This window comes from Gopherus evgoodei, chromosome 1, assembly GCF_007399415.2.
Source record: "Gopherus evgoodei ecotype Sinaloan lineage chromosome 1, rGopEvg1_v1.p, whole genome shotgun sequence".
NCBI lineage: Eukaryota > Metazoa > Chordata > Testudines > Testudinidae > Gopherus > Gopherus evgoodei.
Window position 1 is genome coordinate 159379309 of NC_044322.1, and position 17668 is coordinate 159396976.

A 17668-nucleotide genomic window follows, 5' to 3' on the forward strand; every position below is an offset into this window, starting at 1 on the left:
CAATGCACACAAGTATTCTAAACTAAGTAAACCTGTCAAAGAAAAGAGTTTTTGGGAAAAAAAGCTCTCCAAAATAAAAGCAGGAGGTACTCCAAACAGAAGATAGCAATCTAGAGAATTGCCTCTTTTGAAATAAAAGAACTGACTGTTCAGCTAATCAGGCCTCTTTGTAGGGGAAGCAACAACTCAGTTTTTCTTCTGACAGTTAACACTGTCTCAATCTATTGGCAGGAAGATTTGTACCTGTTGCTCAGAGTGGCATATAGCAATAACGGAGAACAGGTCTTCAGAGTGCGGATCAATGGCATGACTTGGCCCCTAACTAATGTTAATTTAAATGCAGTTTGAGGAACCACTGCTCAAAGATGCAACATCATATCACATCACATAGAGCCTAACCTAAAACAAAAAAGGTCATTTTTCACTTGCTAATAGTAGTGCAATACATAGAGGAGAAAAAATGCTCTCACTTGTCCATCTTGATAGTTGTCTATACTTAATGTCTGTGTTGCCATCATGGTTAATGAAGAGTTAATAATGTCAAATCATCACAAGTGAGAACACATTCTAGAAAAGAGTAAAATATGTCAGTTACAAAAATAATCTTTTTTAAAATGGATTCTACACAATGCAAAAAATGTTACCAAAATTTCTGTGTACAATAGCAAAGCGAATCAGTAATTTAACTGACAATGCAATTCTATTCATTTTTTAGGCAGCCACCACTCTCACAAACAAAACATTTAAGTCAATTGAGCTAGGGCAATTTAAGGCTCTGAACCCTACAAGTTTTCCTTCTGTAATGTGCCTAGTCATCAGGAGTGCTTTGGTTGTTGCCAAATCTTTCTCCTACTCTTGCACATCACTGTAATATCTGACTATTAAGATGACTAATTATTCATTATTTTCCAGATGTATTCTATTTTCTAGTTATTAAAAATAGTCTCAAGTGGAGTTTTTTCATTGAGAAAACATTTCAGATAGTTTGAAGAATATTCTCCATTTTCATTTTGTTGAAGGGTTTTCATATCATGAATAGAGGAAGGTCATAGCTAAGAATACTAGTTAGTCACAGAGGTCACGGGAGTCACGGATTCCATGACTTTATCAGACCTCCATGACTTCTTTGGCTTCAGCTGTCAGGGACTGAAGCTGGGACTGTGGCTTTGGCCAGGGCTGTGTGCCCTGCTCCGTAGCTGAGGCTGGAGCTGGGACTATGTGCCTTCAGCTGGGGCTGTGTATCCCCTACCCCTTTGGCCAGGGCTTGAGCTGCAGTCATGCACAAACCCCTGCCCCCCAGGCCGGGACCTGGGCCATGCGCCGCTGCCGCCCTCCCATGGCCAGAGCCATCCATTGTTGTCCACTCCTCTCTCACCGCTGGGGCTGTGTACCCTGCCCCATAGCTTTGGCTGGGGCTGTGCACCACAGCTACGGCCAGGGCTGGAGCTGCGGCTGTGTGCCCCTGCACCGCAGCTGAGGCCAGGGCTGGAGCTGGGGCTGTGTGCCCCTGCACCGCAGCTGAGGCCAGGGCTGGAGTCGGGGTTGTGCACGCCCCCCACCCATGGCGGTGGGGCTGGTGCTGTCAGCCCATACCCCTCACTGAAGCTCCAGCTGTTATTCTTCTTTCTTACCCACGGAACCCTCCCCCAGCCCTGTCTCCTGGTTACTTTTAGTAAAGTCACAGACAGGTCACGGGCTCCTGTGAATTTTTATTTATTGCCAGTGACTTTTACTAAAAATAACCATGACAAAATCTTAAGATTAGTCTTAGCTCTTTGGGACAAGCCTTCGTATGTGTTTATATGGAACCTAATTGGGCTCCTATTCTGATTGGGGCCTCTGGGCATTACTCTACATTTTCACTGATTTTAAGGCCAGAAAGGTCCATTATGATCATCTGATCTTCTGCATAATGCAGGCCATAGAACAGTACTCAGCAATTCCTAAATCAAATCTTTATTCTGTGGTTGAACTACAGCATAATTTAAGAAAGACATTCAATTTTCTGAAGAAAAGGGGATTAGATTCATATTCCTAGATCCTTTAAACCTTTGTTTACAGTATTAATGAAAAACTAGGAGGAGGTTATTTTCTGGTTCTGGTCTGGAGACAGCAAAAATCTCATGAGAACAGGCATATTTACAATATTTCAGTCCAAGATAGTAGAAGCCTCATAAGAGCACCTGATCTTGGCAGAAGGTACACCATTCCAAGTCAAAAACCTCACAAGAGCAGATCATAAGATTCTGTCACTTAATAACTGAAAGCCTAGGCCTGATTTTGTATTCTTGGCCCTCTCTATTTAAAATGCAACCCTCCCTATACTCACCCCACACAACCCCAAAGCAAGCACTAAAGATACAAGAACTATTAATATTGCATTGCATTCTCAATAATCTAATCTATATAGATATAGGTGGGCAGAGATGCTGGAACAAAATTTTTATAGTGGGAGTGCTGAAAGCAGAAACCATGTATTTGGCTGCTATTACTACTTCAAGCCAGGGGGTGCTGCTACACCACCAACACTCCTAGTTCCAGCACCCCTGTGGGTGGGTCAGATATTAACAATATCCTTCATAAAACTTTTCCATTAGAACAATCTTTCTTACATAAAATTTCTCATGAGAAAAGGTATATTGCTATATTGCCATAAACAAACTTACACACATTAATACTGGGATAAAAATCAAAACAAGAAAGGTATTTTGTACCTAGATATTACAACACTAGACTTCTATAACATTTTCCATCTAAGGTAAAAGGGATCTCTGACACCCAGACATGGTAAAGAGGATGTAAGCTGTGGCCAAAGGCCTGATTGATAGTTGCGCCATCTGGTGAGGGAGGTCGTTCAGACCCTCAACCAAGCAATAATTTTGAAAATCTGGTTGATGTTGATTGTGATGTCAAGAATTGGGTTTGAGATGCTTTACGTCTCTGTGGTCTTTGCCTGTGCCTTTTAGGTTTGTAATGTCATTGCTGCTGATGCAGGAACAAGGTGTCTCTGCTGTGTTGGTATGTCCAGTACCGTCTTCATTTCATTGCAGGTGATATATCCTGAGAGTATGGAGAGTCACCTGGGAATCTTTTATTGAGTGGTGGTGGTGATCTTATTTTACCTCTGGGTGGGGTTAAAGGTCTGTCGTAATGAGTCCTGTATGCTACCCACGGGTCCCAGGCTGGCCATTGCATGGGAAAGGGCATAGGTGGGTACATCCATGGTTGACCATACCAAGGTTGCATGTTTTGTCCATAGGGAGCTTTGATTTAATAGGTCCCCAGGGTGGTCTGTGTTCTGTGGGTGAAGAGCGGTGTAAAGAGAAGGCATGCTTTTCCTGTTCATCTCATCATCACTCGAGAATGGTGGGGCAGTGAGCGAGACTGCTTGGTCTGATGCTGTATGCTCAGGCGAGCCATCGATGCTCAAGAGTGGTGACTGCAATGAGGTCGCCAGCACTGGTGGTGGAGGCATAGTCACTGGTGAGGGCCTCGGTGCTGTGTCTCTTAACAGTATGGTCGGTGCTTTAGAGGATGAGGCAGTCTTAGATACATGCCTTGACTCCTTGTCCTTCCAATGGGGCTAGGCAGAGGTCCCAGTGCAGACATTGCTGGAGGTGCACTGTTCCTCAAAAGTGCTCACCCGCGGGGTGGTAGGCACCAAAGACAGTGACCTAGTAGGAGACAGTTTCTTTTTATTCGTCTCTCTGTGGTGAAGTTGTGGCTCTTTTCCTTGATCTTTTAGGAGGAATGAGCGCTGCCCTTAGTTGAAGTGGATATAGCTGGGGAGCTCCCTGTGGAAAGAGTCTGTTGCCCTGGATCAGAGGCCAGCCGTAGAGATTTTTTCGTAACTGACTAAGACTAACCAAACACTAACTATACTAGGAAAAAACTAAACTATTTCTAATTATGTTTCTCTAGGTTTGTGAGAGATGCTGGGACACTGCCATGGAGCTCTGTCTCAGGCCAAGGATGGTGGAGAAGGAACTGAGGTCAGGTTGTGTGCACACTAGATGAGGCGCCAACGTTGCTGCAAGATGACTACTGCACATGAGTCCCAAATGGAAACTTCTCCTCAAAATGTCTGATCAAAGGCACCGGGATGCACTGACCCCTGAAATGGAGCCTCCACAGGGACAGCATTTGAAGAAGAAAGTATCTCCATTTTACAGATGGAAAAATTGAGCCATAATGCCGTTTTGGTGACCTTCCAACTCAGTCTGGCCTCATATTTCTAGCTAACATACGGAAGAAGGCACTGCTCTCCAGTCCACCTAAGGTGGAGCACCTATAGGGACACTACTCAAAGAAGAAGAGAAGGTTACTCACGCCGTGCAGTAACTGAGGTTCTTTGAGATGTGTCCCCCTATGGGTGCTCCACCTTAGATGTGTCTGTGTCCCTGTGCCTAGGATCAGAGATTTTTGGTAGCAGTGCCCATTGGACCACATATGCACCCCATCCCACACCATGAGTGGTGGCTATATAGCACTGTGCAGTCCAACTGCTATCAGTTCTTCTCTACAGCAGAGTCCATGTTTGAACTCGAAAGCAACGGGGCAGAGGGTGGGTAGTGGAGAACGCATAGGGACACACATCTCAAAGAACCTCAGTTATAGCAGAGTGACTAACCTTCTCTTATTCTTTGAGGAGTGTCCCTATAGATGCTCCACCTTAGGTGACTGTAGAGCAGTTCCCCTGGTTGGAAGGCTGGGGCTTCAGAGTTGTTTTTGTTACTGATGATAGGACAGTCAGCCAGCCTTAAAAGAGCCTCTGATGCCAAGTCCTGCTCAATTGTGTAGTGCACTGATAGCCAGGATGCTGCTCTACAAATCTCTGGTATTGGTACATTGTTCAGGAAAGCTACAATAGAAGGCTAATGCCCTACGAACATCTAGCATGTGGGAAAGGGCCTCTTGTTTATTTCTTTGTGGCTTAGAGAAGAAAGAGGGAACATGGATAGGTTGGTTCAGATGGAATGAAGATGGCACCTTGGGTGGGGTCTTAATGTGACATTATCTTTGAAGAGGACTGTGTAGGATGGGTACGCCAGAGGGGTTCCAATTTTCCCCATGCTACAAGCAGGTGTGATGGCTACAAGAAAGGCCATCTTCATTGATAGATGACTGTAGGAACAAGGAGTTCTTGACTTCAACTGGAATCGAGAGAGTTTTGCTTAGACTATGCCTGTGCAAGGCATATACTGTCTGAAGCCAGCCTTTAAGACATTGCATATGTAGTCTGGCATGTTTTACCACAAAGGTGGTCATGGCCACATGCCCTAGGAATTGTAAAACAGATTCTGGCTTGTACTGCAGCATTCAAATTTGCTAGGGTAGTGAATCTGTGTGCTGGTAAGGTGGCTTTGGCCTCCAGTGTCTTGAGGTAGGCCCCCATGAATTCCAGGTGTTGTACTGGTGTCACTGTTGATTTTTTGAACGTTTATTTCTAGACCAACTTGTGAGAAAAGGTCCACAGCCATCTGTGTAGCCATGACTGCGTTGTCTTGAGAGGTGGCTTTGATTAGACAATCATCCAATTATGGGACTATCATAATTCTGTGCTTTCTGAGGTGTGCCACCAGGACTTTGGAGAATACTCTGGGTGCTGTAGACAGGCCAAAGGGTAGTACCTTGTATTGGTAGTGATCTGGCCCCAGGATGAATTTTAGGAATTTCCTGTGGGAAAGATGTGTAGTAACGTGGAAATACACATCTTGGAGTTCAGGGGCCAAAAACCAGTCCTCCTGGTTCAGTACTGGAATTATTGTTGAGAGTGTGACCATCCTGAATTGTAATTTGACAAATCTGTTGACTTATCTTAAGTCTAGAATGGGTCTCCAGCCCCTGTTCTTTTTTGGGATTAAGAAGTAGCTGGAATAAAATCCTTTCGCTCTGCACTGGGTCGTAACAGGTTCTATTGCACCCAAATGCAGCAGATGGTTTATTCCCTCCTGTAGAAGGTGCTCATGAGAGAGGACCCTGAAAATGGAGGGGATGGGAAGGAGGAGGGAGAGAAACGGAATCAAGAAACCTTCATGGATAAGTTTTCAAGACCCACTTGTCCAAGGTGATAGTCTGCCATGCTGTATAGAACGGGATAGGACAGTTACCTGTTCCATAACTAGCATTCTTTGAGATGTGTTGCTCATGTCTATTCCACAGTAGGTGTGCTTGCTTGCCACGTGCACTGGTGCCGGAAGTTTTTCCCTCAGCAGTACCTGTAGAGGGAGCGCTGCTGCGACACCTGGAGTGGCACCACTATAGTGCACTATAAGGAGAGCTGTGCGCTCCCTGCACCATCAGTTCCCTCTTGCCAGACCAACTCCGACAGAGAAGGAGGGCGGGACATGGAACAGACAGGAGCAACACATCTCGGAGAACGCCAGTTACAAAACAGGTAACTGTCCTTTCTTCTCAAGTGCTTGCCCATGTGTATTCCACAGTAGGTGATTACAAGCTGTGTCTGATGGAGGTGGGTAGGAGTTCACAGATTCCCTGGCTGAAGCACAGCCCTACAGCGTCATCCCTGGTGTGGGAGACAATCGCATAGTGAGATGTGAACATGTGTACTGAGGACCAGGTAGCAGCTCTACAGATATCCTGGATAGGGACATGGGCTACAAAGGCAGCTGACGAGGCCTGAGCCCCTGTCGAGTGAGCCCTTACAATAGGTGGTGCGGGAACCCCTACTAGGTCGTAGCATGTGTGGATGCACGATGTAATCCACCGGGAAAGCCTCTGGGTGGAGATCGGTTGGCCCCTCATGCACTCGGCCGAAGCAACAAAGAGTTGCAAAGACCTGTGGAATGGCTTAGTCCACTCCAGATAAAAGGCCAGTGCTCTGTGTACATCGAGTGTATGGAGGCGGCGTTCCTCGTTAGAGGTATGTGGCTTAGGGCAGAGAACAGGTAGGAAGATGTCCTGGTTCATGTGAAAAACAGAGACCACCTTAGGGAGGAATGCAAGGTGTGGATGGAACTGAACCTTGTCTTTGTGAAAGACAGTGTAAATGGGGGTTGCAGGTCAAGGCACCGAACTCCGAGACCTGCTGGGCTGACATGATGGCCATGAGGAACGCTAGCTTCCAGGAAAGATGAGACAACGAGCATGTGGCCAGGGGTTCGAACGGGAGCCCCGTAAGGCAAGATAGCACCAAATTTAGGTCTCACTGAGGGACAGGGGTTCTAACATAAGGGAAGGACCAGTCCAGGCCCTTGAGTAAATGCCCGGTCATGGCATGGGAGAAAACTGAGCAGCCCTGCCCTGGCGGATGGAATGCTGAAATAGCCGCCAGGTGCACTCTGACAGAGGAAGGGGCCAGACCTTGAGTCCTAAGGTGAAGCAGGTACTCAAGGATAAGTTGGAGTGAGGCAGACATTGGGGTAACATCCCGCTTTCCCACCCACCTGGAGAACCGGTACCACTTTGCCAGGTAGGCTCAGCACGTGGATGGCCTACTATTTTTGAGGAGGACACGCCTGATCTTCTCCGAACACATTCTCTCCTCCACATCTAGCCACTGATCAGTCATGCTGTCAGATGAAGGCTGGCCAGATTGGGGTGGAGGAGGCAGCCCCAGTCCTGGGAGAGTAGGTTCGGGCGGAGTGGCAACAGCCTGGGAGGGGCCACGAGTAAGCCTAGAAGAGTCCCATACCAATGCTGCCAGGACCAAGCTGGGGCGATCAAAAGGACGCATGCCTTGTTCGTTTTTACTTTCTCCAGGACTTTGGCAATGAAGGGAAACAGAGGAAAAGCGTAAAGGAGTTGATTTGACCATGACAGGAGGAAGGCGTCCGAGATCGCGTTCCTCCCCACACCTGCCCTGGAGCAGAATCTGTGGCAACGGCGGTTCTGTCGGGTCACAAACAAGTCTACTTGGGGAGTGCCCCACGCTCGGAAGAGCTGATGAGTGACTTCTGGGTGGAGCAACCACTCGTGTTGGCAGAAGAAAACCTTGCTCAAGCAAATCGGCCTGCGTGTTGACGACACCTGGCAGGTGGAAAGCCCTCAGGGAGATGTTGTGGGCCATACAGAACTCCCAGAGGCTGAGGGCTTCCTGGCAAAGGGCCAAGGACCTCGCCCCATGGCAGTGTTGTCCGTGAGTACTCTGACCACCTTGCCGCGTAGCTATGAGCTGAATGCCACACAGGCTAAGCATATCGCCTTGAATTCCCTGATGTTTATGTGAAGGGACAGCAATCCGGTTGACCACAAACCTTTGGTCTGGAATGAACTGCAGCAAAGCTGGAGTGAGTAGTTCCAATGCACTATCACTGGTGGCAAGAAGGAACTGAGGGGGGTGGGAGCACACGGCTCCCCTTATAGCGCACTATTACGGCGCCACTCCAGGGGTCGCAACAGTGCTCCCCCTATGGGTTCTGCTGAGGGAAAAACTTCCAGCACTGGTGCACGTAGCAAGCACACACACCTACTGTGGTATAGACATAAGCAAGCACTCGAAGAACAACTGGTCGCCAAACTGATGGACACTGGTTGATAGTTGCAGCACATGGATCAGAAAGAGGCATCTCAGGGCCTCAACTAAATTCTAAAAACTTGTTTTGAGCTAGGTGGGTAAGACATAGCAGATTATGTTGGAGGCGGTCTCCATTTAAGTGGTCCCTGACAGTGAGGTGGCAGAGAGGTCAGGGATCCTGATTGTGGGGTACGGTGGCATCTACCTGGTCTTCTCCTCTGTGCTGGTCTATAAATGCTGAGTGATCTCAGTGTTGATCTTGAATCCTTTAGGGAATAAAGGGATTCATCAGTGCACTCAGCGAATAAGTTAGAGCCTTCAAATGGAAGATTCTCTGTTATAGCCTGCACTTCCCTTGGGAACCCTGACAATTGAAGCCAGTCTCATGACCACTGATATTGCTATTGATTGGGCAGCTGTGTCAGCAGCATCCAAAGACACTTGCAGTGCTATCCCTGCCAGCAGCTGACACTCTGTGATGATTGCCTAGAACGGTTCTTTTTTGTCCTCACATGATTTTACTGATTACTTCCCTAACTTCGAGTAATTTGTATGACTATAATTTGACATAAGTGCCTCACAATCAGCAATTCTGAATTACAGAGTCGCTGATGAGCATATGTCTTTTGTCCAAAGAGATCCAGTCTCTTCCAGTAGCGGGCAGAGGTCGATTAAGATATATTGAGGCCCTGAGCACAAAGAACATTTCCCCCACCCACCTTCCCTGCAGTGAGGCCCTGCATCCTGCTCCTCTCTTTCCCCCTCTTGGCCCCTCCTCCTGGCCTGGCCAGAACCTGGGTCATGGTAAGAGCTGCTCAGGGAGCCCAGGCAGCTGTGGGAAACCTAGGACCCTCCACCTGTCCTGGACATCATGCCCTGGGGGAGAGGGAGCAGGGACATGGGCCGGGTGCTGCTCTTGGGCACCTTGGCCCCTGCCCAGGGCAAGTGGAGGTAGGATGACCAGATAGCAAATGTGAAAAAATCAGGACAGGAAGTGGCGGGTAATAGGTATCTATATAAGAAAAAGCCCCCCAAAATCAGGACTGTCCCTATAAAATTGGGACATCTGGTCACCCTAAGTGGAGGATCCAGGGCTCCCCATAGCTGCCTGGGCAGCTCTTACTATAGCCTCAGGTGACCATACATCCCATTTTAGTGGGAACAGTCCTCTTTTTAAGCCCTGTCTCAGACATCCCAACTTTTTTGGGAAAACTAGGCATTTGCCCCATTTGCTCTTGCCAACTGATGATCACTTGGCAAGAGGAAACAGGACAAATGTCCAGTTTTGCCAAAAATGGACTTGGGGAAGGGGGGCAGGGCTCAGGCTAGCTCTGCTGGAGAGAGACGGGGGGGGGCGGGGAAGAAATATGCTCACTCTACTATAGCCGGGCTCCGGCTTCTGGCCTGGCCTGGGGGCATGGCCTAAAGAGGAAGAGGAGAAGCAGTGCAGCAGGGCCTCAAGGAAGAGGAGGAGCATGGGTCAGGGCCAGAGTTCTAGAGCTCCTGTGGGGGTGCCCAAATTGGTTGGGGCCCCTGGGCATGGGCCTGTGCGACAATCTGCCACTGGTAGGGGGTCATCTTGGAGTGATGTTGCTTCTCCCTTTCATTCACTTCACTGACCACCAGATAATTTGGTGTGGGATACATGAATAAGAAATCTATAACCTTGAAGGGGACATAATACTTTTTATTGGCCCTCTTACGTGTGTGGGGTATCGTGGCTGGAATCTGCCAGACAATCTTGGCTGGGTCTAAAAGGGCTTCATTGATAGGAAGCACTATCTTGGCAGATGTGGAGGTTCGCAGTATGTCCAGCAACTTGTGCTGTGATTCTCTCACTTCCTCCAATGGGATCTGGAGAGTCTGAAATTTTTTGGAATAGCTCTTGAAATTGCTTGAAGCCATCTACTGATGTTGGGGGTGGGTGGGGAGAGAGAGAGTGTGGCATAATTGTCTTGTCTGGTGAAGATAACAAGATGTTGGTCCGAGGTGTAGTTTCCTCTATTCTCTCCTGCTCCTCAAAAGATTGTCCTTCAGGCTGAGATCTGGATACCGAGGAGGATAGGGAGTGTCTAGGTCTTTCCCTCTGAGTACTCTCCCTCTGGGAAACTGTTGTGTAAAAGCAACTCATGAATCCCATCAAGGCCATTGCATGGGAACAGGCATGGGGGTGCATCCATGGGGTGCCCATACCAAGCCCTGAATCACGTCTGGTCTCCTGGTACCTAGTACGCGTGTGTGGTTCACACTGTGTAGTCCCATGATATGAGGGTGGAGGGTACACAATATCACTGAATACAGAACTTCATCATCTTCACTTGAGAAGGAACAAGCAGTCCCAGATGGTGATAGTGAACAATGTGGTACCAGTTGCACTCTGGAGGGACAGATGTGTACCGCTGGGAGCTCAGTGCGAAGCAGGGGTGATTCCAGAGTCTCAGAGATGACCAGGTCTTTTGGGAATCTAAATTCCTGCAGTACTGGCATCAACATTGGTACCATCCGAGACATGTGCATCAATGCCAATACTGTTGGCGCTAATGGTGCCAAGATGACTATGCGCTCTGTCGATTGTGAGATAGATAGGTGGTGGCAAAGTTCTTGTCAGTGCCAAAGTGCTTGGTACTGTGCGTTTAGGTGGTGTACCTCTGTGCTGTCTTTGCCTCTATCACCTGATAGTGCTGTCTTGTCTAGTCCAGCCTTCTTGGGGTCCTTGGACTTATTGGCAGTGTTGGTACTGGAGATCCCAGGGGAGTCAAAGGTACTGTGCTTAGTACCAGTTGGAGTGGAGGCTCCCAACCTTGTCAGGGAACTCTCTGGGATAGTTCTTTGGTAGGCAAACTTGTGGCCCTTGTCTTACTCTCTTTGTGAGAGTCTGCTGCCTTTCTCTTTATGGATAGTGGAGAGTGTGAGGCGGCAGATGTCGGTGATCGCTACTCTGGAGAAATGCCAGGGCTGGAGTCTGAGGTTGGCCGCAGCAAACTCTCCATCATAAAAAGTTTCAGATTCAATTCACGGGCTTTTTGAGCCCGAGTTTTGAGCTTGAGACAGTTGGTACATTTTTGTGGGAAGTGCATTTCTCCCAAGCAACGAATGCACCAGGAGTGCCCATTGCTCATGGGGATGGCCTCCCAGCAGGAGAGGCACCTTTTGAACCCAGGGTATCCTGGCATAACCCCATGTAGGGATAACTCCTGTGAAGGGAAGAATTTAGGGAAACTCCAATCTGACCTAAAGGGTAACAAGGAGGAAGAAAAAAAAAATTTTTTAACAAGGAGATAAAGGGAAAGAAAATGGAAGCAACTATTAATGAGCTAAATTTAAAAAAAAATTATAAAGGGCACTAAAGGCACTTGCCTAGAAAGGGCTCTCCAAGGACTCCATTTCTGGCCAAGGGCGGTTGCAAAGGAACTGAAGATTGTTGATCTAAACAGTGCTATATAGCTGCCGCTCACAATGTGAGATGGAGGAGAAGGATCTCATGTGCCGTCCAACAGGCACTGCTACTGAAAATCTCAGATCCTCGGTACAGGGACACATACACACCGAAGGTGAAGCACCCATAGGGACGCTACTCGAAGAAGAATCTATCCTTGCATGTTTAACTGCCATTTCAAATTTAAGACATATTAAAACAGGTTTAAGATTTTCTACTAAAACCTCTCCCTTCTCTGAAAACTTTACAATACTTCCAAAATCTATATTCTCTCTCCTCCTTTTCATGTATCCACTCCTTGTAATTCCAGTTGTTTCTTCCTCTTTAATATTTCCATATCTGTCCTTTTCTCATTATGACCACTGCTCAAAATATGTCTACACCCAATCAACCTCTTATCTTGATTCTTATAACTTTCAATTATTTTTTACCATTCCAATATGCTACTAATGTTAGTTTTCTCACATACCATTTGAATACCACATTTTATTCTTAAGAACATAAGAATGATCATACTGGGTCAGACCAATGGTCCATTGAGTCCAGTATCATGTCTTCCAATAGTAGCCAATGACAGATGCTTCAGAGGGAATGAACAGAATATATTTATATCAAGTGATCCATCCCCTGTCATCCACTCACAGTTTCTGGCAATTAGAGGCTGACGAGATCCAGAGCATGGGATTGCATCCCTGATCATACTGGTTAATAGCCGTTGACAGACCTGTCCTCCATGAACTTCTCATTCTCTTTTGAACCCAGTTATAGTTTTAGCCTTCACAATATCACCCTGGCAATGAGTTCCACTGGTTGACTTTGCATTGTGTGAAGTAGTACTTCCTTTTGTTTGTTTTAAACCTGCAGCCTATTAATTCTTCCATCCTTCCAATCTCTTGTTGTATAAAATTAAAGCTCCTTTTCATCACCTAGAAAGGTTTACATAATGTCTTCCACTTACATCTTTGCTCTCATTATTTGTTCTACCCTGAATTTCCCATACTTTCTTCCTCCTCCCCCTGAACACTTGCCTTCCTCCTTCCTTCGTCTCCTTCTTCCATTCTTAGATCTCTGCCTTCTAGACTGCCGCCAACTACTCCTGGAACAACCTCCTTGGCTTCCTCAGAGACATTCCCTCTCTGCCCTCCTTAAAATAAATCCAGCTTTCCTATGTCTTGTGCTTATCTGATCTTACTAAGACTAATCTCTTCAGGATCGTGAGAGTATTTATGTTCAGGAAAATGTTTATAGCACTAAGAAACAACTTTATTTTAATATAGATTTTTGCTATTTAATTTCTTAAATGTGGTGCTAAATATTGTGAGGCACCACTCATTAATGTAACAAGGACTAATAAAAGGTTCACATTTTATACTACTTTATAAATAACATGTTAGGAAAGGTCAATAAAAAATAAAATAAAAAAGGATAATGAAATTATAAAGTATTTAAATAAGGGTTTTATAAGCCAAATTTTCATTTATTTTCTTGGGAATTAGATCAACATGTTTTTTCAAATCCTTAGATACTTAGAGGCTTCTATTTTCTAACCCAAATGTACTAAGTAATGACTACTAGGTTAGTGTCATTCCACTATTTTATTACGGAATGGAAAGAATGAGGAACATTTCAAAGTTCTTGCTACATTTGTCTTGGGTTTACTATTTAAATTCCACTGTCCCATATATTTACTAGAGGAGAATATTTACCTTGAAGGGTATCAGTTAACTGCTATTCCATCTCCATAAAATTATAGATTTAGTATCTATTTTTTGGAATGGCAAAATATTACAGGCTTCTCCACTACAGAAGTTATAAAAAAGGGGAAGATGGGAATAGAAGGAATAAATGCACTTACTAATCAAACTTGTACACCGGACCCCGGCTAGAACGCGGAGTTTTGGATCCATGCGTGGTTCCTCGTTAATGCGGGGACCACGTTATAGCAGGGACCGTGTTACCATGGATTCCTTCAATTTGGGATCCATGCGTGGTTCCGCACTATAAGGGAATATTTTGTTACTGTACTGAGACACATGATTGTGAGGACTAAGCAGTCTTGTAATGACCAATGTTCATCTTACCAGTTAAAGTGGAGGTTTCAGTAAAAGGTGTATGATTCTGAAGGGCCACATTCTAAAGTAGCAGCTTTCTCAGAGTTTCATCATATCTTCAGGTGAGTCTCTTTCTGTTTTATCTGATAGTTTATGCTTGGGGAAACCATGTAGATGTCTTCACTTGTAAATGCAGTGAGGAGAAGAAGAACTGTACATTTTCCCTACTGTTATAGGCTACTCGCATTTCATGTCTGATGGCGATAGAGAGACAAATCAACATGGCTCTATAAATTTACATTGTGCCTCTCTGATCTCCTATAATTATTTGAATAAGTCAAATTAAATGAATAAAGGAGAACCAGAAGATATAATTTGGTAAAATCCTTTTGAAAGTTCATATTAAGTCCCTCACAGAAGGCTACTATGGAAACTATGTAGTCACAGAACGAGATGATGTTCTGTTCTTAGTAAGAAACTAGTCAAGACAGAGAAAACAGAAAATAGGAATAAATCATTAATTTTCAATGTGTAAAGAGGTTATTAGGGAGTCTGTCCAAAGGAATCTTTTTCAGACTAATGTAATTTCATATCATTATTAAAGGACCTGAAAATGAGTGTGAAGAGTATGGTGGCAAAATCTGCATATGATAAGTTATGTAAACTAGTCAACACTACAGAAGAACATGAGGAACTTAACAAGGTCCTAACAACAGCCTGGATGACCCCATCATGCCTGATTCTGACACAGAGAGGACTCCCCACATTTGCATCTCCCCCACCTATGTGGAAGGGGAGGAGGAAGAGAGATTTGGTATTTGGAAGCAGATCTGCAGCCCATTCCACTGAGAAGGGCTCCAACACCATCTCCTCTAAATGGAACATATGAGGAGGACTTTTAAAAGGAATCCTATCAGAGCTGTCCTCCCCATAGCCTCCTTCTGTGGATTTCGGTGGATGAGAACGATACTGGACAAGACAATGACAGATAAAAATTCAGCAAAGACAACTCCGAGGTAATGCAAACTGAAAAGAACAATTTGAGCTAATCATGCACACTGATTGGCTCTAAATTAACTGAATCCACCATTATACAAGGCACTGGTGAGATCTCATCTGGAATACTGTTTGCAGTTCTGGTCTCCCATGTTTAAGAAGTATGAATTCAAACTGGAACAGGTACAAAGAAGGGTGACTAGGATGATCCGAGGAATGGAAAATCTGTCTTATGAAAGGAGATTCAAAGAACGTGGCTTGTTTAACCTAAACACCCTCAAAAGAAGGCTGAGGGGAGATATGATTGCTCTCTATAAATATATCAGAGGGATAAATACTAGGGAAGGAGAGGAATTATTTAAGATCAGTACCAATGTGGACACAAGAACAAATGGATATCAACTGGACACTAGGAAGTTTAGACTTGAAATTAGAACAAGGTTTCTAACCAGAGAAGTGAAGTTCTGGAACAGCCTTCCAAGGGGAGCAGTGGGGGCAAAAGACATATCTGGCTTCAAGACTAAGCTTGATAAGTTTATGGAAGGGATGGTATGATGGGATATTCTAATTTTGGCAATTAATTGATCTTTTGACTATTGGCGGTAAATATGCCCAATGGCCTGTGACGGGATGTTAGATGGGGTGGAATCCGAGTTACTACAGAGAATTCTTCCCTGGGATTCTGACTGGTGAGTCTTGCCCACATGCTCAAGGTTTAGATGATCACCATATTTGGGATGGGGAAGGAATTTTCCTCCAGGGCAGATTGGCAGGGGCCCTGGAGATTTTTCACCTTCCTCTGCAGCGTGGGGCACAGGTCACTTGCTGGAGGATTCTCTGCACCTTGAAGTCTTTAAATCATGATTTGAGGACTTCAATAGCTCAGACAGAGGTTAGGGTTTATTACAAGAGTGGGTGGGTGAGATTCGTGACCTGCGTTGTGCAGGAGGTCAGACTAGACGATCATAATGGTCCCTTCTGACCTTGAAGTCTATGATTCTATGTCTATGAGGAAAGACTGAGTCTTCATTGTGTATAACTAAAGAAACATATCTGTTCATTATGCAGTGGTGGTAAAAACAAATTATGTTAGGTTTTATTAAGAAAGAGATAATATAAGAAAAACATAATATAGCGTCTTTATATAAATTGGCTGTACTTCCTCATCTGTAATATTGCACTCAATTCAAGTCAGCAAAAATATAATTCAATTAAAAAAAGGATAGCAGAAATAGAGAAGGTTCACAGAAGAGTAACAATGATGGTTAGAGGCATGGAAAGAGTTCCTTGTTTGAACAAGACCATCTATGTAGTTTAGACAGGAGATCAACAGGTGAGCTGAATCGGGTATATAAAATGCTTAATGGTATACAGGTCAGTAATGTGCTCCTATTTACTGTCATAATAAATTAAGAAAGTGGACACCCAATGATATTAACTCAAGGCATAACTACCTTGTGGGATTCATTGGTGCAAGATATGGCTTAAAGAGAGTTTTGTAGGATTCAATAAAGAAACAGATATAAACAAACAATGTCATCTGGAGTAAGACTAAATACAGCAGATAGTTATAAGAGATATAAAACCTCATTCTTTAGGGTATAAACCAAGCATTAGTTGTCTGGGGTCATGAAGAAACTTCTCTTACGGAATTATTAGTGCATAATTATTCCTTATAGGATTTTTTGTTTATTAAACTACACCTTCCTCTGAAGCATTTAGTACTGGTCACAGTTAGACAGACAGATAGATGTGGACCACTGACCTGATCCAGTATGACTAGTAGCAGTACCGGTAGTACCAATACTTTCTATACAACCATCCATGTTTTTGTGTTCATACACAGCAAAGTTTAAAAAAAAAGGTATTTCTCCTGCCCGAGGCAGGCTAGCGAGCAAAATATAATGGAATTTGCCTCCATCTGCCTGTTAAAAGAGGAGTTAACATGGTACCAGCCGCAAGGAAGCTGCTCACCCCTTTATTTCAACTGGATGTAGAGGCCATTGTCTTATTCCAGCAGATTGAATTCCAGGCTCATTGCTGCACAAGATAGCAGATACACACCTAGGAACCAATAAGGAAAAATTCAGATGGAAATAATAATTTGGTAAAGAGCTTATCAGCTGGAAATGAAATTTTCCCCCCAGAAAACAGAGTAATAAAAACAAGGGTTATTAAAAAAATGTAATGGTAAGATGTTTTTTTCTACCATTTCTATTGGGGGTGCGGGGGGGAAAGGACATATTAAAAAAAAGAATAAACTGCCTAGTCTTTATTGTTGACTTGCCCTCATCTTACAACCTCCAACATTGCTTTTGCTAGTGCAGGGGTCGGCAATCTTTCAGAAGTGGTGTGCTGAATCTTCATTTATTCACTCTAATTGAAGGTTTCACGTGCCAGTAATACATTTTAACCTTTTTAGAAGGTCTCTTTCTGTAAGTCTATAATATATAACTAAACCATTGTATGTAAAGTAAATAAGGTTTCAAAATGTTTAAGAAGCTTAATTTAAAATTAAATTAAAATGCAGAACCCCATGGACCGGTGGCCAGGACCCAGGCAGTGTGAATGCCACTGAAAATCAGCTCGCGTGCTGCCTTCAGCACCCATGCCGTAGGTTGCCTGCCCCTGTGCCAGTGCTTGCAAAAGAAAGCAAATATTGTGACTGCTGATCTTCTTTCCACTGTATGTGGAACCTTTGTATTTTAC

At 44.7% G+C, this 17668-nt stretch overlaps 1 protein-coding gene across 12 annotated transcripts in view; it reads right to left on the minus strand.

Annotated features, from left to right (window-relative positions):
* PKNOX1 (PBX/knotted 1 homeobox 1) overlaps positions 1 to 17668 on the minus strand; it is a 77557-nt gene that overhangs the window by 39895 nt on the left and 19994 nt on the right. For 8 of the 12 annotated variants that reach the window (XM_030577003.1, XM_030576965.1, XM_030576994.1 and 5 more), the window contains exons 2-3: positions 16934 to 17023; positions 471 to 567 (exon numbers count right to left, since the gene is read on the minus strand). In XM_030577003.1, the coding sequence (XP_030432863.1) occupies positions 471 to 518 (48 nt within the window). In that variant the 5' untranslated portion in view covers positions 519 to 567; positions 16934 to 17023. Of the gene's footprint in view, positions 1 to 470; positions 568 to 13767; positions 13911 to 13993; positions 14218 to 16933; positions 17024 to 17668 lie in introns of all 12 variants that reach the window. The other 4 variants (XM_030576927.1, XM_030576937.1, XM_030576947.1 and 1 more) reach the window with 4 other exon arrangements.